This window comes from Lodderomyces beijingensis (assembly GCF_963989305.1).
Source record: "Lodderomyces beijingensis strain CBS 14171 genome assembly, chromosome: 1".
NCBI classification, from domain to species: Eukaryota; Fungi; Ascomycota; class Pichiomycetes; order Serinales; family Debaryomycetaceae; genus Lodderomyces; species Lodderomyces beijingensis.
This window is the reverse complement of record NC_089970.1, coordinates 2,024,346-2,043,440: the sequence shown is the minus strand read 5'-3', so window position 1 is coordinate 2,043,440 and position 19,095 is coordinate 2,024,346. Positions and strand designations below refer to the sequence as shown.

The following is a 19,095-nucleotide window of genomic DNA, read 5'->3' as shown; positions in this document are numbered from 1 at the left end:
TTCCAGATCCTAGATCCCAGATCCCGGATTCAATCACTAGTTTTCGACTAGACGTAGCATACGTAGACACACAAATCTCTCAATTGGAATAGCTGGAACGAATTTGATCAAGTTTTGATGGCCATCTTTTCTTGTTTAAAAAAATCCGTCACTCTCATCCGTTTCTGAACCGTCATCGGAAATGTCAATCAAAAACTGAGTTTTGGGAGCAGGCTCATACTCCTTTTGCGTCCAGCCACCATCACCGTCTTCATCAATGTAGTGAGGGAAATTGCCGCCCGCGGTGTTGGTCACGAATAAAAGACCTGGCGAAACAGTATAGCTACTAATAACTTCGCAGTTTCGATCCACATCGTGCTTCTCATGTTCGCCTTCGGTAATTAGTACTGCTTCTTTTTGAGCTGTGCCTGTGTCGTTCCTTAACACTTTTGGGCTCGTTGGGTGCACTTCACTTTCATCGGCGTCAATTTTCCCCAGGTCCGTACTTATTAGTTGTTGAGTGTGCAATGTCAAACGATGGCTCAAACGGCATCCCGCTCCCCTCTCACAACAGCCGTCCTCTTCAAAATCAGGACAGTTGGAAACATGCAAAAAGGGACAATTTCTTCCCCTGGGGCACCAATTTCCCATTGCAAAAGGCCTGCATGTCCAAATCGCGTACTTTGGGTCTCCATAATGCTTCGGGACTGCATGGCTGTAACGGCATTGCTCCTTTGTGCATCTCTTTTCCAAATTGTAACGACACAATGGCGTATTGTGGTTGTCTGGAGAATGCGATAATAGGCAGTTTACCAGCTTGCACTCGCCTTTCAAAAAAGCAGGACACAATTTTATCATTGACCGATTATGGCCATATTTGCAGCTCGTGCCCCTCTGGCATGTTCCAGTTTTGGTAAAGTAATAGCAAGCGTCCTTTGATTTCTTCTTGTCTTTATTAGTTGTGATGCGATAATGTCCGTTCCTGGTTAATGTGTAAATTTGTCTGTTCCAGGTTATTTCAACCGGGATGAGTGTCGTTTGTAAAGGGCAAAGAACGCGACCGTTCTTCAAGACAGCATACTTTGCGCCGTTGATTTTGACCCTATCGCAATGGCCAGTTCTGTACCGAATCTCTGCGATATTCATCTTCTTCACGGTATGAGACGCCGAATGCGCACTATTGTTTGTTTTCCATCTCGCCATATCCTGCTTGTACTTGGCCATACTAGTAAGCGAGGTCCCGCTTCGCGAGTAGATTGTTATATATTGTTCCTGGTCCTGGTCCTGGTCCTGGTCCTGCTTGTGATTTCTGGTACCAATCACTTCACTATTCATCGCATTCTTTTTAGTTAGCGTGGTGAGCACAATCTTTACATTCTGCAAAAGGTTCGTCAGTCTGTTCTTCTTCATCGCCTTTGCAACCCTGCCGGTAAACTCTTTGCTCCTGGCTGCAGTTTCTTTCCTGCGGATACTAGTTTTCAAATGAGCCATCTCCTTGTATATCCGTTTGACCTCCTCGGAATCCCCAAGTCGAGCAAGATCATTGTTGATGGAACTGTTCATGAAAACAGTTTATGCTATCGTTTATGCCAAAAACAACCCTCTCAAGTGTTTTTCCTCTTCCGTAGGCAAGACTCAAGTGCTGTTATAAATAATGGGGTTGATCAAGAATGTAACTTTTGGTCTAGAGAACTGCCTGTGTAACAAAAAACAAAAAAAAAAAGAGAATCGAGCGGTGGGTTGAAATAAATAAAATCAAAAGATTACCTCTTACGATGAAACTCTTTGCCGCCACTCCTTGAAATTTGAATATCCAAAACCCCCCTCCTTCGTCGTTCGCCCTTTCAGTCAAGCGGTCAATTCCATTTAATCCCTTGAGCTAAAGGAAGCAATATATATATGAAACAGGCGGACCCATGCGGAACAGGAAATCTACAACCACTTCGCAATTGTTGGGATCTAACGACAAGACCACTACTGCCGAGGAAAAACGGCCAAGTAAAAAGAAACTGATGGCCTTGGAGGAAATCGACGCCGTCCTCAGTAAATTAGAAGTGGAACATTCATCAAAGTCGGAATCGGGAAGAGTGTGTAACTGTATGGCAACGCGACACCCTTTGTTCGAAGTTGCTCCAAACTGCTTGTACTGTGGGAAAATAATATGTACAAAGGAAGGTTTGCAGCCATGCTCCTTTTGCAAGCTGGATATAATACCGTCGGCTGAGAAGGATGCTATCGTGAGGTTGCTCAAACAGGAGCAACGAGAATTGCTTGCAACGTCGCAGCCAGTGGAAAAGGCTATAGCGCCAGCAGCAAAGCAAAAAAAGAAAATTGTGGTCAAGATGAACCCGGGTGAAAAGTTCTGGGAGGCCCAGGATAGGGCTTTCAAATTAGCTGAAAGGGAACTAAAGAACCGCGATAAGGATCAACTTGAAAAAGAAGTAGAAGAAGAGGCAGAAGGGGCAGAGGAAGCCGAGCTGTCGAGCGTTGACCAGGATCTAAGCATAGCCCAGGAAAGGCTAGAAACGTTGCTCAATTTCCAAAGCACAGGAGAAGAGAGAACCAGGATCATCGATAATGCCTCGGACTTTGACCCCATGAATCAGTCAGTATGGTTATCGCCAGAAGAGAGGGCGTTGAATTTGAAACGACAGCAACGGTTGTCTCTGCAGGTGCTGAAGGAAAAAGATCGACAAAGACGCGGGGATAAGCAAATTGAGATGGTGATTCGAGATGGTAAAGTCAGCATGGTGGAAAAATATGTCCCTGTAAAGGAAGAAGTGACGAGCGAAGAGCTACAGTTGATGCAGGACGTGAAGGACGCGAAAAACAACCTTTTGACTGCAAATGAGGGCATTTGGGACTACGAAGGTGACAAAAGGAAATGGGCAAAGCCTGTCTACTTTTCAGATCGTGTGGACCTGAACAAGGAAGAGCTGGAAACGTCAGAGCCAGAGGGCTTTAAAAAGAACCGGGTTCAGATAGAGGCGAACTCGGATCCTTCAGCATTGGTGGCTTCGATGCTATAACTAGAAAAATTAATTTATTGGTTGACTGCTTCTTATTTATTCCTTCACTCTTCTATAAGCCTATTATCTACGCATCCTTTGCTTAAATCTCCTGGACCGCGGGTCATTGATCTTCAATCGCTTGTAGTTCTCAGCCATTGGTTTTCGTGTTCGCTTCACGGGACTCTGATTTGCATGGCTAGGATCAACGTCGTGCTCTTCATCTTCGCTATCTGAGTTGATGTAGCCCAACAACGATTTCTTTTGTCTCTCATCCAAGCAGGCAATTTCTTCTCGGATGTTGACATGCTCCAAACTTTGTGCCTCGTCCGTTGGTCTTGGTGCCATTTTGGACCTTCTAGTCTGCCGTTTTTGAGTCTTCAGTTTCTTCAAGTGGACCTTGCTGTCGGATGAAGCTTCCTCTGCGGCAAGTGCACCTCCTTCAACCTCAACAGAGTCCTCGGGATTCTTTTCTGCAGGCACATTGCCTGCTGCGTCACTCTCCTCGAAACAGACTGGGTCTTCTATAGAAGCTTTATAAACGTCGGTCAATTTCTTAAACATTTTTTGCGGCCTCAATGGAGACGGCGACACTTGAAATTCGACGACATTCGAAGTAGTCTTTGCGAAACTCGGAGTAGAAAGGCTCGTTTTCATATATCTTGGTGTTTCGATATCCAGAAAGTTCAATTTCCGCTTGGCTGTGTTGCTGGGAGTGGCATTGATACTTTTCGGTTTTTTCGTCGGCGTAGCAAACGTGTGATTGCCATTTTCCTCCGTTGTGCCCTTCAACTCTGGCATGCTGTCGACGAGAAGAGAAGGGGAATGCTCCAACGTAGCGTCTGGTATCTTGTGCTTCAAAGGGGATGACTCGGGCGGCGTCCATTTCATGTCAAATATTGACAATATTCGACCATTTGCTTGTGGCGTGGGTCCGAGTTCGCCCTTGGGTGTGGCAGGTACATCTTCCCTGTTTGAGTTTTTCGATTCAAGCTTATCTTGCTCTGGCCGACTCTTGCTGACAGCTCGTGGTGGCTTCCCCAGTTTAAGCGATTTGTACAATGCGTACAAGTTTTTAATGTCTGCGTTGTCATTGATGTCTGCCTTAGAAGGTAATCGCCGGTGCGCATCTGTGAAGGAATGCTCCCAGTTCTTGATGTCCTGTTTTACTTTAACAATGTCGACATTCATAACACATCAAAACTGGGTCTTTCAAAACTGGGTCTTTTCTTGAGAATTCGGTGTTTGATGAGTATCGGTTGTAAAAGAAGATGAAGTAAGAAAATTTATTGAGCGTTCGAAACTCCACCATCGCGATGCACACGCGTCGCGGACCCAATCAAGCATCAAAAAGGAAGTAAGAACAGCAGCATTCCCATTTCTCTTGCTCTTTCTGTCTCAATCACTTATTTACATGTCTAACGCAAACTTATATACTTCGTCATACCATTTATACTGGCCATGGCCATGCTGAATCCGCATCAAAGTCTCTTTCAACGCCAATTTTACATCATTGTCGCCAAAAGCTTGGTTGTTCTTGTTCCACATCGGGACAAAAGAATTGCTGTGCTCGTCTGGGTTGTTCCAGTACTTGCCAAAGAATTCTCGTAGCGCCAAATAATCGTTCATGGAAGCGAGCAAGATGATCACCCGCAAGTAAAAGTGCACAAACTCTTGTGGGGTGGTGAGGGACTGCAAGATTGCATTCATCTCTTGCCAAAAATATTCCCAGTTCTTTGTCTGAGCGTAGGTCTGTAGCATCTGCTGTCTCAACCAGACCGGCACATGCCCCTCCTTGGCATGATTTACATGACGAATAAGGTCCCTCACGTCACGAGCACCTTGATAGTTTTGAGCAGTGGAAGCTCCATCTATTTTTAAGCTTTTGCCCTGCGACTCAATCACTGAATTGACATACGACACATCTAAAGCTGGGTAGTCCTCCAATGTCAAGTGCCACAATAGGGTCTGAAACTTATCCACCGAGAAAAAGGCGATATCGTCGCTGGAGAAGATGGTGATCCTGTGTATTAGACTCGACAATTTGTCGAGCTTGTCCGAGGAGCTCAAGCCAGTCTTGGTGTCGATGAGCAATTGCATGTACTTGATCACGTCATCGAGCACTTCTTGGTTCCAGTCGACTGGCTCGGCTAGAAGTGCGAGTGAGGAGTGCTTGTCCAACAATGCCTTCTCCACGTCTGCGAAACTAGTGCCAGTGCCTAGTAAGTGCAACGCTTTGTAGAATTCAAACTTTGCATTATGCTCTTCAATGGTAGTGCCTTGGAAAACCTCGTCAAATCGCAACCGTTGTTCAACAAAATCATCAGTCTCGGTTCCACTTAAAGTCTGCTCGAGTATCGAGTTCAACAACGCGGCGTTTTGACTCTGAGTGCAAGTGTGGAACAGTCTTTTCAAACCGAAAAAGATACTCTCCTTGTCCAAGTGGTTGCCGCTGCTGCCTTCTCTGCCTGTTTTGTTTTCCTGTGCCGCAGCTTCCTCCTCCTCTCCTTTTGGGACTTGCTCTTCTTTGTCCTGATAAAACAGTTCCAAATTGAGTTCTGCTCTCCTTTCGGCGCTCATCATATGCACAACTATCCCCTCGGCTCCCAAGCCGCATCTGACCCAGGTATTGGCGCCAATGCCAAAAGTATTATGCGTTGCAGGCGGGCCCTGTCTAGCTCGCTTGGCTAGACGCCTCCGCTCAACAGGACGCACCGCGTTGTTTACCATGCCTTCCACCCAGCATTGACAGCCTAGTTTATGCTTAGCGTGCTGCTTCAAGTCGTAAGAAGCTTTGAAGATGTGTTTTTCGGATTTCCCAGACACAATAATAACGTATTGTTCGTCGTTTTGCCTTTCTAAACTCCTCGGGTGGTCTGCAGGGAGCGTGGACAAGTCAAACACTTCGAGATCGGTCATGCCGTATTGGCCGATTATAACTTTCAAAAGATCGTTAACCTGGGCGGGGAGATTTTCGGGGATGTTTGCAAGTTCTGGCTCCACCGTTTGTTCAAGAACCGCTGATGGTGATGATGTATTCTCTTTTCTCAAGTACCAGGGGACATCATTCTCTAACGATTCGTGCGCACGATTTGAGATGCCAAATGGCCTTTGCAATCTGATGGTATTACGTGTGCATAAACTTAGCAGCCCCTTTACGCTCGTTAGTCTAAATCTCCGTGTTATCATGTGCATCAAGTTGGTTGATGAACTAGACATTCCATGATTCGGAACTTGAAAAAAAAAAAAAGGCACCTTCGCAACTTGATTCCATAATGCGCTACGCATCGTACCTTTTTTTTCAGTACTCATCTTGTAAATTTTATCACCAAACAAGTCATCAGGCACCAGTCAAGAGACCCTCCAGTTACAATGGCTAAGCTAGTCCATAATGTCCAAAAGAAGCAGCATCGTGAAAGATCTCAAAAGGCAAGCAGGAGCAGGTATGGCTTACTTGAAAAGAAGAAGGACTATAAACTTAGAGCAGCAGACTACCACAAGAAGCAAGCTGCGTTGAAGGCGTTGAAGGAAAAGGCCAAGACACACAATCCAGATGAGTACTACCATGCGATGACAAAGAAACGCACCGATGACAAGGGGATATTGATAGCCGATAGAGACACCGAAGCGTTAAGTGTCGACCAAGTGAAACTATTAAAAACACAAGATGTGAATTACATCCGAACCATGCGCATGAGCGAGCTCAATAAAATCGGAAAACAGCAGTCGGGAAAGATCTTCCCAGGTCTGGGGAAGCATACAGTGTTTGTGGACTCTGGTGAAGAACAGGACTCGTTCAAGCCAGAGGAGTATTTCAACACGGACGAGTCCTTGTTGGAGAAGCGCGAGAATAGGCTCCGTGCTAGTCTGCTTCACTCCAACACGGGGCTTGTTGGCTCGCAAAACTTTTCCAGCGACCAGAAACAGAGGATGGAGGAAAAGAAACTTAAACTGTATAAAGCATTGCAGAGGCTGATAGCTAGGGAAAAACAGCTCAAAGAAGTGGAAGAAATCATGAACAGGAATCTAGAGGCGATGAAGAGCGGGAACAAGAAGAAAATCACTGGTAAAGATGGCAAGACCCATTTCAAATGGAAAAACGAAAGGAAGCGGTGATATTTTGAATTTCTAATTTTATTTTATTTCTCAGTCTTTCTTTCTTTCTTTCTTTCTTTCTAGTCTTCGTTGTTCAAGCTTCTATCTAGATATGCCACGAATAAAGGAACTATTCGGTCTTTTTCAATGGTTCGCATCCTATTGAGGTTAATGAACGATCTTCTGATTCTCTGCATCTGCGCCGTGCTAACTGTGCCTGTGGGTATAGTGATTATGTAGTCGCCGATTTGAACCCTGCCAACGGTAAGCTGCTGCTGTTGGAGAACAGTAGTGATGACCTCGTGCGTTCTCTTGTCCAACTCCTGCAAGAAGGAGTTGCTCGAGGTCGCTTGAATTGTAGTGGCTGCGTTGGGTGTTGGGGCCTTTTTCAAAACGAGTGCGTTCCAGATTTCGTCAGCAGGCAACGTCTCCTCGTCGACGTGGGATACAATCTCAAACAAAGGCGAGTCCCATTTAGTATCGCTATTGGGCTCTTCATACCTCATCTGCAACTGGTCTATCAACTTCAGGTTCCACCTGCTCTCCTCGGGTCTGGCATCATTCCACTTGTGGCATTCTTCTATTGGAGCTGCGACATGAATAATGCAATGAGGCGTGGCCATCCCCTTGGCTTCGCAATATAGCTGATATCGGAACCCCTTGATGTAGGCCATCGAGTCTAGAAGCACGATTGTGTTTTTGGTTAGGTCCCGCTTGACTGCTGAGATCTGGGTGCCCCGTGCATGCTTTTCTTTATTGGAATCTTCGTATACTTCATGTGGAATGCTAAAAGTCTCGTCGGAGTGGTAAATCACTCTATAGTTGTGGCCTGCGCTCGAATTCTCTTTGGCGCCGGCGATCCTCTGCTCGAGGTCCTTCTGTAGTCTTTTAGCCCATTTGGTCTTTCCCGAGCATGGATACCCTGTGAAAATAACAAGCGGCATCCCCTCCTTCTTTCTCTCGTCTTCTTCAATTATAAATGCAAAGGATATGCAAAGGATGTGCTTTAGATGGATAGGGTTTGATTTACTTCTCTCTTTTAACGAGATGAAAATTGTGAGGGATTGCAACAATTTTTTTTTTGGATTTTTTTTGCAGCTTGGTTCCTTCATCCACAAGAACTACATGATACCATGAGTAAATTCGTTCCAAGGGCAGTGTTCCCCACCTATAACATCCCCTTGTCGAATTTCAAAGGCCATCATCAGAAAGCGTTGTCCAAGTTGGGGCATCTTGCACCGCAGTTGGACTTGGTGCTCGAGGTGCGAGATTGCAGGGCCCCGATAGCGACCACCAATGTTTTATTTGACAAGCTTCTTGCGTCAAAGCGAAAGCTTGTACTATACAGCAAAAAGGATCTTTCCGTGCTAAAACCGAAAGTGTTAGACGCGTGGCACAAGCTGAAAAACGAGGAGTACATGTTTATCGATTGTCGAAACAAACAGGACTGCAAGAAAATCATTCAAAGGTTGACCGCGTTATACAACGGGATGGAAAGCAAACCGCCGCTCGGCTTGCGTCTGATGATTGTGGGGATGCCCAACGTCGGCAAATCGACGTTGGTCAACACCATGCGCCAAGTGGGATTAAAGAGTGCCCACGAGGAAGGCAGCGTCTCCACCAAGGTGAGAAAAGTTGCCAAGACTGGCGGTCTACCTGGTGTCACGCGGTCCACGAGTGAAGTTATACGGTTATGCCGTGATCCCGATATCATGGTGCATGACACCCCGGGCATCTTTTTGCCTACAGTCAAAGACCCCGAGACAATGATAACTTTGGCTTTGGTTGGCTGTATCCACGATTCATTCGTTGATCCCGTCATCGTGGCAGATTACCTACTTTTTGTCCTCAACTTGCAGGACCCTAGTGGCAAACCTTACTCATACTACATGCTGCATCCAACCAACGACATCTACGAGTTGATGCACAACATTGCCAAGAAGAGGGGCACGCTCAGAAAAGACGACAGCTATGATGAGCTAGGTGTGGCCAACCATTGGATCAATATCTGGAAACAGGGCAAGAACCACAAGTTCAAGGGACTATTTGACTTGGCTGCGATCAAAGATGTTGAAAATATCAAGCAGATTTTGAATGAAGAAAGGGAAAGAGTCGGCCTTACGAAAGTGCACCAGAGACTTTCCGATAGTTTTGGTGTCGATGGTACTTCCACCGCCTCTCATCGAAAAAGAACTGCAAAAGATAGAGAAGCTGACATGAGAAATAGGCTATTCAAATTGTAAAAAAGCAAAAAAAAAAATCAAAAAAAAAGAAAAAGTTTGCACTAGGCAAGCATATCTTCAATGTCGAAAAACTCGTCGAAATTGCCATCATTGTCCCCGGCAAAGGCACCAAATGCTGAATCAAATTTTCGTTTCCGCTCGAGGAGCTTTTTCAGTTGCTTTTTCCGGTATTTCACTTTAAGCTCTGCTTTCAAGTTGGCTGCAATCTCGCTTGTTGAGCCAGCAGAGGCCTGGCACAAGTCTTCTTCGCTAGCATCTAGCATGTTGTTCATATTGAGCAACGTGTGAGGCTCATCGGCAGTGAGATACTTTTCAATAAAGTCCTGCTCACTGGTAAACTCAGATAGTGAGGTTTGTTTCCTCCCTAATGACTTGTACAATATCTTGCGAACGTAGTGGTCGAATCTCTTTGTAGACGGGTCGGTTGCAAGTAGCATCCTTTCCAACGACGTGTGTTTTGTGATTGGACTTGAAAACGGCTTTGCCTTTGACAAGCCACACTTGGCGTTGTCTATGCTGTTGGGTCTTGTCTCGTCATTCCGCAACTTTCTACTGTGTATCAAGTGTTCCATTTGCACGTCGACCTCGGCGTCCAGCGATTTGGAAAGCAATGGGAACTTGCCCACCGATTCGTCTTCCTTCATCGCAAGTCGGGTCATAAGTAGAACATGCGCCCATTTCTCGCCGATTGCGACCCTTTGCGGCAAAGCAACGCAGATTTGTACTTCATCGTCGGGTTTTTGAACATATCGAACAATGGCAGCTAGATTTAGATCCAATAGTGATTCCACGAGAGAATTGAAAGCAATCCTGTTGTCGCTGTAAAATTTTGTGCTTGGAATAACATATGAGGATTCCTCGGAAAGATATGGAATAGGAACTTTGTCCGATTTCAAAAACCCAAGAATGTTGATCCCGGGCGACGTGTGTAGAGTAGCCTCTTCTTCAAGCTCGGTGGTAAGAGCAGCAACGTCTCGTCGCGAATATTGGATTCCGTGGCAAAACTCGTTTCTTGGTAAAAACACCTTTTCGTCACCAGCGTCAGCTTCGTTAGATCCGTCCTCGGTTTTTACATTCCCCATCACATCTTCTTGACCAGAATTTTTTTTAATGTAGTATCTCGTGTCTCTTTTTACTGGGACGGGAGCAGACTTGTCACCAACAAAATAGTCATGCCCCCTTATCGTCGTTTGCACTCGTATTGCAGGATAAACTTGGATCTGAAGATTTATGCCCTTACTCTCCGAGTCGCCTATAGATGCAAAAGACATGTATGAGTCACACAAACATCTGGGACCGATAAGCTTCAAGGCTGGACCGCTCCTTGTGTATTCATCGAAACTCAAGACATGGATCAGGTCGTCCAATTGTGAGCTTAGATTTGCTATGCGTTGCTTGGCCATTTGATTATGCTCATTTGCCATTAGCAAGAACGTCGACGTTATATTGTACTTTGAGATTATACCCTTGAACGTGCTGGTATCCAGCAATGAACCATTCACTCCACCAAGGCCATTGGATACTATGAAAATAGTCCTGGCGTATTTGTTTGCAATTTGGCCCATCAACGCGTCCTCGAGTGCCGCGACAAGATCGTAATACTTTCCCTCCTGCTTTGACTCCGATAGTTCAGAATGTAGTTCTCTCGCACTTTCGCTAAACTCCTTGACATGGCTTAAAGATATGGGCTCGTCATAGTAAATACTTTTGATCTCGCCAAGCGTGTAGATTATGAAGCAGTACCTGTCCAGTTTTCGGTTTCGCAACAACTGCTGGATGAAATAATCGCAGCTAAATTTCAAACCAAGTTCAAAGTCGCTTTCAACTCGACCCTGATCAACCCGCTTCAATTCCATATGCTTCGAAGCATCAAGAATAACAACCACATACTCCTTGGACATGTTTGCCAAAAATGACGAAAGAAAACAACTAGAAAAAAGGGTTGATAAAAACGGGGGTTTTCATGTCAGCTTACCGCGTTCCAATTTGCTAGACAATAAGAAAAAAAAAACAATTGCACCAAAGAGTAATGAACAAAAAGCTGTCTCTATACTGAATCCAATATCTCTATCCTCTACCTCTAAATAGTCACTTTCCACGTTCTAATTGTTCCGTCCAAGCCACCGCTGGCAAATGTTCCGGCACCTTTATCAGCATCGTACGACAACCAAGCCAAACTGCTGACTCCCGAAGCGTGTGCTAGAGGAAACTTGACAACTTTGGATGGCTTCTCAGCGGAGTAAAGAATCAAGCCACCATCGAGACCTCCACTCACCAAGTATTTGGAGTCGCTCGTCCACTCCGCATCGTAGACCCTTGCAGTATGGAAGGCCCATCTTGTCGACACCACTTGGCCCTGGGCATCAAGAAGCGTGTATTTGCCCGCCGAGTCGGCTACTGCAATGTACTCACCGTTTGGCGAAACTTTTATGAGCGCCGGTGCAGACCTCATAACGGGGAAACTCTTGTCGCTATTTGTTTGAAACTTTCCATTTGTCTCGAAATCGAGCTGTACAATTGTATTGCCAATCGCGTTTGCAAGCAACACGCTGGACTTGCCAAATGCAGTGGCGTAGGTGGCTGTAAATGGCAATTCGAATTTTTCAACCACTTCGAGTTCTTTATCAAATACCTGAACCTCGTTTTCGTATAAAAGAACAATATATGCGCCGACGTTGACGAGCTGTTTTGGTTGCTTTGAAAGGTGCACCGATTTCAAAAGCGAGCCATCTTTCCATTTTTTAATCTCGTCGTCCCATCCAATAGTGAATAACAGGTTTTGGTCTCCCTCTTCTATTAATATATCTGACAAATAATTCAGGTGTCCGCTCTCCTCGGTGCCGAGTAAAGTTGGGTCGGGAAGCAATGCATCCATTCCCTTGGCCACTCTATATTTTAAAAGCTTTCCGTTTGAACTGCCACTGTAGACTGCGTCTTTGGCAAACTTCACATTGGTGATCTGCAATTGGTGTCCGGTGATTGTTTTGACCAAGGCACCGTCACCGGGACTAAAATAGTTCAAGTCTCCATTCGAACTCAACGAGATAATGTATTCGTTGGCAACAACTAGTCCCACCTGCTGCGTCGATGGAGATGGCTTGCTTGTCACTTGATAGATTTGCAATTCAGTGCTGCTTTTAGCGTCCCATTTTTTCAACGTGGCGTCAGCAGAGGCTGTGATAAAGAAATCGGATAAGGGTGACCATGCCACGGCAAATATGCCACCATTGTGCGCGTTTTCAATCTTTTGAACAAACTCTCCAGTTTTGCCGTCAAAAAGACAGATGGACCTATCCGATCCCACTGAAACCAAGTGTTCTCCGTTTGGGCTGAACTTTACGTCTCTAACGACATTGGTGTGGTGACCCCGCAAACTCTTGTCAAACTTGAACGGGGGTCCATTGAAAAACACCATTGCAAAATCATTACCAACGGTGGCTGCTCGGTAGGGTCTTTGGGACCTGATGTCGACGGCGTTGATGGCGTCGCTGTGTCCTTGTATATCACCAATTGAGTTCCCCGTGTCCCAAGAAAAAGCATGGCCAAATTTCTCCCTACCATGGCCAACTGCAATCAATCTGGAGCTGTCGGCGTCCCATGCAATCGACTTTACAGGGCCCGACATGACCTGGAACTCGCTCTTGATTATTGGCTGCTCGAACTCTTCGTCGCCCTTCTTGGGCAAACAATCCCAGATCTTGACGTTACCAGACGCGTCACCGGAGGCAATGTAGAACCCAGAAGGGGCAAACTTGACGGCCGTTGTTGGCAGGTTGTGCTTGGTGAATACAACCACAGGAGAGCCGGAGTTAAAGTCCGCTGGCCGCACAACCACCGATTTCCCATTGACGTAAGCTATTCTGTCATGCCTGGCATCATAGGCAAAATGAGAAGCCTGACCTCTAACAGTTGAAGGATGCGGCGGTGTAATTGAACTTGGTTTGATAGGCATTGAGTTTAGAAGAATCGACCTGCGTTCGTGATTGGGTGGTGGGTAAATGTCACCAACAATCTGCAACTACTGCCGAAAAAAAAAAAGGACTCTCTAGAGAGTCGATAATTTTTCCACCAACCTCATTGCCATACTCTTACATTGCTTTCCCTCTGGCTGGCTACTTCGTTCACATGATTAGAATTGCAGCGTGCAGGGTTAGGGTGAAACCTTCTGGTCTTCGTGGGTTCAGCACCACTGTGGCCAGATTCAATGGCAAGAAAGTAGAGGGACCACCCAGGATCCCTGAGTTGAAAAAGGAAGCACCCTTGGTTACTCCACCTAGCATCGAGCCGATCCCAATTCAAGAAGAGATTATTGTGGAAGAGCCAATTCCCAAGAAGAAGAAAAAGTTTTCCTTGTTTGGGTTCCTTTTCAAGACATCGTTGTTGGCGGTTGCTGTTTATGGAGGCACGCTCTATGTTGCAACCAAGAATGACAAGGTGATGGACTTTGTCATTGATAACAACTTGCCCTACCACGAGGAGTTGATTGAGTACATTGACACCACATCGTGGGATGACATCGAGGAGACATGGCATGAATTGAAAAGAAAATTCTCTGGCGTCAAGGTTCCTTCGAAGAAAGACCTCGAGCAGATCACCACCAAGTTGGAGCACAAAGGTGAAGATCTCTACAAGGAGACAAAGAGAAAGCTAGCAGGTAAATCAGCGGAGAGGAAAGGCACTGAGCTCACACCGGCTGAGCAATTGCAAAAACCCGTCGAAGTGGAAAGCGTGACCCGCGAAGTTTCCCGTTTACCGTTGATTGAGCTCAGTTCCGATGTTGCCAACTCGGTCGACTCGTCCGTCAAACAAATCATTCTGTCCTTGAACAACTTTATCCAGACAATCGATGCCGGCACGCTTGCTTCGTCCAACACTGGCTTAGTCAAAGCAATTGACTCCAGCCTCAACGAGTTGGCCAAAAAGTTGAACTCGTTGACGACTGCTTTTGACGAAGAGGTCAAGAACAAGTTGAAGGCCTCCCAGACGGAGTTGGTGTCATCGTACACAAAGAAAGAGTTGGATTTGACCGAGAACTTGGTTAAGCAGTTCAACGCCGAGAAAGCTCAATTGGAGAAGAAGCTAAATCAGAGGTTGGAGCACGAGGTTCAAGCTGCAAGAGAAGCCATTGGCCAAGCGGCAACAAACGCGGTGTCCATGGTTAGAATAGAGCAAACCAACAGCTTTGAAAAATTGGTTAGCGAAAAGATCAACGAGGAGAGACTGGGAAGATTAGCCAACCTCGAGAAATTGAATGAGAAGATTCTCGAGTTGGAAAAATTCGCCGACTCTTTCCAAGACCAGATCATCAAGACTCATGAACGGACTTTGATACAAAGGTCGGTTAGCAACTTGAAGAGCTTGTTGTTGAGCTCTTCAGACTTGTCGCAACCGAAAAACATCCAACCATACGTTGACATTTTAGCACAAATCTCAACCGATGACGAGGTGTTGAATTTGGCATTGAAGGATTTGCAGCCATTGATTGCCAAGGACTCGACCCATTCAATCTTGAGCAATGCGCAATTGTTGGAACGTTTCCAATTGTTGGCTCCTGATTTGAGGTCGAGCTCCCTCTTGCCTCCGAATGCTGGTTTATTGGGCCACTTGTCCTCACTCATCTTTTCGAAACTTCTATTGCCTGTGAAAGGTGTCAAAGCAGACGGTAAAGACATTGAATCGGTTATCGGCAGAATTGAATCAAGCTTAGCGAGAGGAGAGTTGGACATTGCTGTTGAAGAAGCTACAAATTTGAAAGGCTGGACGAGACGGTTGGCCAACGACTGGGTCGAACAAGCTAGAAAGAGACTCGAAGTTGAGTTCTTGCTTGGATTGATTGAAACCGAGGCCAGGATTTTGTAAAGTTTGTACCAGGAAAGAACCAAAAGAAAGAATAGGAAATGTTGCACGTGACTGAGAACCTCGCGATGACTTGGGAAGAAAAAAATCATGGAGACATGCGATTGTATATCGAAGGCCCGAAACCTCCAAAGATCGAATCTCTTCTGCCTTTCGTAGATTGAAAAAATAATAGTAGTAGTTGCCTCATAGATGAAGCCCGTTGAATACTTGAACGACTCTCAGGAGGTTTGCCAGAAATGCAAATCTGAGCTTGCCATCCTTCGAGCTCGAAGCGACAATCACTGCCGGCAATGCTTTTTGAGGCTAGTGAGAGGGAAGCAACGGAAACTGATGTCGCATGAAAAATATAAAGTCAACCATAAGCGTAAAGATACAGACAGCCAGCTTGAGCGCGTGCTACTAGCGTTTTCCGGTGGAATCTCATCTTTGGTTTTGTTGGACGTTTTGGCCAATTTACTCGTGGAGCAAAGAAGTTCGCATCGCGGCTTACAAGGATTCGAATTGGTGGTTGTCAATTTGAACGAGTTTGAGTTGAAATCGTTGAACAGGAAAGTGGCAGAATGTCTATCGGATCTCGTGGGACTATACCCGCTGGTTGACTTGGAGGTCAAACTTGTCTCGCTTGAATCTTATGCTGACACCTCGAGTTTCAGCTCCATCACTGTTGACCAGGCATTCAACACCTCCCTGTTGAACCAGGTCAAAAATGGTCAAACTAGCTTGGTGGAAATCATACGGAACTGCCCGAACAAGTCATCCTCGGAGGATCTATTAGAGATTGTCAAGCATCAGCTCATTTTGCACACCGCGGCCCGCGAGGAGTGCAACACCGTCGTTTATGGACATTCAATGACAAGACTCGCTAACGAAGTACTTGCGTTGACGGTGAAAGGGAGGGGATCTGCAGTGCATCGCGATATAATGAATAGGGCCGAAGCGTGCCAGGGCAAGGAAATCAGCATCATTTATCCCTTCCGCGACCTCTTGCAAGTCGAGTTGGAGGAATACGCCAAACTTTCTGATTTAACCAGATTTGAAGTGAAATCGACAGTCGCCACGTCCAAAATCTCGAAAAACATGTCTGTGAGGGAGATACTTGCCAACTACCTCGCCGGCCTAGATGACTCAGGATACTTGTCATCAGCGTCGACGGTGGTTAAAATTGCCGAAAAATTGGGAGCACCTGCTCCCCAGGTGGCCGATAGATGCCAGGTTTGTGAGACAAACATATACAAAAATCCAAAGGAGTGGCTCACAACGATTACCGTTAGTGAACCTGCTGCTTTTGAATCTGAAGAGGAGAAGGAGTATTTGGAGGAGTATTTACGAACCACCAAGCCAGCAAACCACAATAGCTCCGGCTCTCCCATTGACCTATGCTATGGTTGCATTGTTGCGCTCAACGGCGTCGGCAATCACAGCGGATTTGTCTGGCCTATACGACCCAAAGTGAAGCTTCAGTATGAAAATCACGCTCAAGAGAAAGCAGCAATTCTTGATGAGTACCTTCTCACTGATGATGAAGGTAATGGTGATGATACCGTGTAGAACTGGAACCAGAGCTACCATCTCAAACATGATTATGTTTTCTGTTCTTTTTTAATATCACGAGTGATGATTTATCATCTACCGCTACAGTTATCTCTCTAGTACGTCTGAAGCCTGCAGCTACGATGAATTCCCATGACCTATATCCCCGAAGCTTGCATGGTTTGTGGATGGGAGATTCGGGATCATCTAGTATCTTCAAATCGATATCGAAACAATCGGACCAAATACAATCGGACCGTCTATACGCACCACCATTGGCTGCCTACACGGCAAACTCTCCAGGCCCCGACCCAATTCAAATGGAGTTTTTACTTAATGCCAAGTCATCTTTTCTGAGCTTGGGGTTGGAGAAAGTGGGACCCTACCTTGTCAAGAAGAAACTCCAATCGGAGGCAATCAGATCGACTGGTTATTCAACGATACGCCCCATTGGCATCGGCAAAACCATGGAGGAATTAGATTATGCCAACCCCCAATATAGCCGAATTGATGAAAGTGGGATCAATTTGGGAGCCGAGAACACCATCGAAGGAGAGTCGAGCACGTTGCCCTTGGTAGGCCTCGGTGCGATCAACGATCGGGAATTGGACTTGGATGCCGAGATTCTCGATGCCGATGGGATCAACTCGGATAATGAGGATGAAGGGGAAGAGGATATTTTCGAAGAGTCGATCGAGCGTGACTCTGAGCCAGAGGAGGCGGACTTGAGAGCTAGAGTGCGCCCCATTGTTGTTCACGACGACGACGACGACGACGACGATGAGGGTTTCATGGCTGATGACGTGGAATATCAAGACGACCACAGCTTGGAGTCGGAAACCAATGCTAGTATCTTGATGAACAGCGGTGCTATTCCCGCGATAACTTCGGCACAGATCGGAGGAGCACGACTGTCTTTTACGAATCCAACTACTGCTGCGTCTGGTCGTACCGGTGACGAACAACATTACGATAATGAAAATGAATATTCCGAACACGATATGCTAGTTGATTGAATGATGCATATGACCGTTGAAAAAAAAAAAAAAAAAAAAGAGGGACCAGAGCTGGACTCGTTATGTTGATGGAAGAAAAAAATAACCTTGTTGATCGAGGATAAAGTGCTAGAATGCTTGATTTTGCTGGTGAGACGCCCTGATACTCAAAACAAAAAAAGGTATCTCGTGTACTCCCTTCTATTATGTTCGCTGTCGGGATCCACCACCCCCAGGAGGATAAGCCGTTTCGAATGGCCACCAGATAGCTATGTTTTTTTATTTGTGTGTTCTTTTTTTATCTATTAGAGATGGGTATACATTTTGTCTAACTTTGATTGTTGTAAATGAAGTGCAGGCACCATCCACTTTCCACAAGAACACCTCGAACCTCTCCAACTGTAACCGCCAACTTTTGCATCGCATTTCGGGCACTGGAACTTTCCCTCAATGGCCTCGTTTTCAAGCTCTTTCCGCATCCAGTCCATCGGTTCCTTGACGAAAAAGTGCGAGCACGAATCACTGGCGTTCTGCACGGAGATGATTCTTCTTGAGTTTGGAGCAGTCTTGATGAATTTGGATTGTTTAGATTCCGCCTGTGGCACTTCATGCTCGTCAACGTGCGAGTTGTTGGCCAAGACGTTTCGACATTTTCTGCATCTCAAGTCGTATGTCGACGCAGTTTTTGCTGCTCCCGACTCATTCACGTTAGTTGATGAATAGAATTGCTCTTTCGCTGCCATTGTCTCCTGCCGCAACTGTTCACCCGTGGGGTCCTGCTCCAACGATAGCTTCTTGAGAAAGGCTTTATACTTGGGATTTTCAGGATCAACCTTGTAGTTCATATCTGCGTAAAGCAGAAGCTGTTCCAAGAACCCACGGTTGGGCATCACCGCCGGTTCCTTTCTACGCACGGCATGCAAAGCCTGCATCCACATTAACTTGTGTTTCTTCATCAAATAAGCCATTATCACGGTGACTGATCGCGATACGCCTTGCGCACAATGCACGAGGACCTTGCCGCCATTTTCAGTGGCCTTGTCGATAAAATCGCAGCATTCGTCAAAGTGTTGGATTAAGTTTGTCGTGACTTCATCGGTGACGCTAATCTGCTTCCAGTTGTAGTTCAGAGTAAATGTTTCACTTATTTCTCCAGGCAACACGGAAAGGATTGACAGGATGTTGTACTCTGCGCGAAGATCAGTTTCTTTGTTTATTGGTTCTATTGAAGATAAGTAGATTCCTCCCAAGATCCTAGTAGCCAGCATCGTGCCTTTTGTTTCCTATTATTTTGTATTTATCTCGCGGGAAGGGTAGAAGCCAGGCAGGGGACAGGGATAAGAGATGGGGTGTGTGGCTAATTGTTGCGAAAGAAGCAGAGATATC

General features: G+C 45.9%; 13 protein-coding genes across 13 annotated transcripts; 6 read left to right on the top strand and 7 right to left on the bottom strand. All coding sequences in view use genetic code 12, as the record gives it.

The window, feature by feature from the left end:
- Nucleotides 1–135: 135 nt before the first annotated feature.
- On the bottom strand, nt 136–1,542 carry LODBEIA_P08290 (uncharacterized protein; the record flags this gene model as incomplete). The annotated part of the gene is made up of 1 exon (XM_066976792.1): nt 136–1,542. The coding sequence occupies one exon, from the start codon at nt 1,540–1,542 to the stop codon at nt 136–138; it is 1,407 nt and encodes a 468-aa protein (XP_066827767.1).
- A 353-nt stretch (nt 1,543–1,895) lies between these two features.
- LODBEIA_P08280 (uncharacterized protein) lies at nt 1,896–3,008 on the top strand (the record flags this gene model as incomplete). Its single annotated transcript, XM_066976791.1, has 1 exon — nt 1,896–3,008. One exon carries the CDS (start codon nt 1,896–1,898, stop codon nt 3,006–3,008), a length of 1,113 nt encoding a protein of 370 aa, XP_066827766.1.
- Nucleotides 3,009–3,071: 63 nt separating this feature from the next.
- Nucleotides 3,072–4,178, bottom strand: LODBEIA_P08270 (uncharacterized protein; the record flags this gene model as incomplete). The annotated part of the gene is made up of 1 exon (XM_066976790.1): nt 3,072–4,178. One exon carries the CDS (start codon nt 4,176–4,178, stop codon nt 3,072–3,074), a length of 1,107 nt encoding a protein of 368 aa, XP_066827765.1.
- Nucleotides 4,179–4,397: 219 nt separating this feature from the next.
- Nucleotides 4,398–6,176, bottom strand: LODBEIA_P08260 (uncharacterized protein; the record flags this gene model as incomplete). Its single annotated transcript, XM_066976789.1, has 1 exon — nt 4,398–6,176. The coding sequence occupies one exon, from the start codon at nt 6,174–6,176 to the stop codon at nt 4,398–4,400; it is 1,779 nt and encodes a 592-aa protein (XP_066827764.1).
- A 183-nt stretch (nt 6,177–6,359) lies between these two features.
- Nucleotides 6,360–7,103, top strand: LODBEIA_P08250 (uncharacterized protein; the record flags this gene model as incomplete). Its single annotated transcript, XM_066976788.1, has 1 exon — nt 6,360–7,103. The coding sequence occupies one exon, from the start codon at nt 6,360–6,362 to the stop codon at nt 7,101–7,103; it is 744 nt and encodes a 247-aa protein (XP_066827763.1).
- Nucleotides 7,104–7,162: 59 nt separating this feature from the next.
- On the bottom strand, nt 7,163–8,026 carry LODBEIA_P08240 (uncharacterized protein; the record flags this gene model as incomplete). The annotated part of the gene is made up of 1 exon (XM_066976787.1): nt 7,163–8,026. One exon carries the CDS (start codon nt 8,024–8,026, stop codon nt 7,163–7,165), a length of 864 nt encoding a protein of 287 aa, XP_066827762.1.
- Nucleotides 8,027–8,215: 189 nt separating this feature from the next.
- LODBEIA_P08230 (uncharacterized protein) lies at nt 8,216–9,325 on the top strand (the record flags this gene model as incomplete). The annotated part of the gene is made up of 1 exon (XM_066976786.1): nt 8,216–9,325. One exon carries the CDS (start codon nt 8,216–8,218, stop codon nt 9,323–9,325), a length of 1,110 nt encoding a protein of 369 aa, XP_066827761.1.
- A 41-nt stretch (nt 9,326–9,366) lies between these two features.
- LODBEIA_P08220 (uncharacterized protein) lies at nt 9,367–11,226 on the bottom strand (the record flags this gene model as incomplete). The annotated part of the gene is made up of 1 exon (XM_066976785.1): nt 9,367–11,226. One exon carries the CDS (start codon nt 11,224–11,226, stop codon nt 9,367–9,369), a length of 1,860 nt encoding a protein of 619 aa, XP_066827760.1.
- A 179-nt stretch (nt 11,227–11,405) lies between these two features.
- LODBEIA_P08210 (uncharacterized protein) lies at nt 11,406–13,277 on the bottom strand (the record flags this gene model as incomplete). Its single annotated transcript, XM_066976784.1, has 1 exon — nt 11,406–13,277. One exon carries the CDS (start codon nt 13,275–13,277, stop codon nt 11,406–11,408), a length of 1,872 nt encoding a protein of 623 aa, XP_066827759.1.
- Nucleotides 13,278–13,450: 173 nt separating this feature from the next.
- On the top strand, nt 13,451–15,184 carry LODBEIA_P08200 (uncharacterized protein; the record flags this gene model as incomplete). Its single annotated transcript, XM_066976783.1, has 1 exon — nt 13,451–15,184. The coding sequence occupies one exon, from the start codon at nt 13,451–13,453 to the stop codon at nt 15,182–15,184; it is 1,734 nt and encodes a 577-aa protein (XP_066827758.1).
- Nucleotides 15,185–15,514: 330 nt separating this feature from the next.
- Nucleotides 15,515–16,732, top strand: LODBEIA_P08190 (uncharacterized protein; the record flags this gene model as incomplete). Its single annotated transcript, XM_066976781.1, has 1 exon — nt 15,515–16,732. One exon carries the CDS (start codon nt 15,515–15,517, stop codon nt 16,730–16,732), a length of 1,218 nt encoding a protein of 405 aa, XP_066827757.1.
- Nucleotides 16,733–16,857: 125 nt separating this feature from the next.
- On the top strand, nt 16,858–17,730 carry LODBEIA_P08180 (uncharacterized protein; the record flags this gene model as incomplete). Its single annotated transcript, XM_066976780.1, has 1 exon — nt 16,858–17,730. One exon carries the CDS (start codon nt 16,858–16,860, stop codon nt 17,728–17,730), a length of 873 nt encoding a protein of 290 aa, XP_066827756.1.
- Nucleotides 17,731–18,014: 284 nt separating this feature from the next.
- LODBEIA_P08170 (uncharacterized protein) lies at nt 18,015–18,977 on the bottom strand (the record flags this gene model as incomplete). The annotated part of the gene is made up of 1 exon (XM_066976779.1): nt 18,015–18,977. The coding sequence occupies one exon, from the start codon at nt 18,975–18,977 to the stop codon at nt 18,015–18,017; it is 963 nt and encodes a 320-aa protein (XP_066827755.1).
- Between the last annotated feature and the right edge of the window lie 118 nt (nt 18,978–19,095).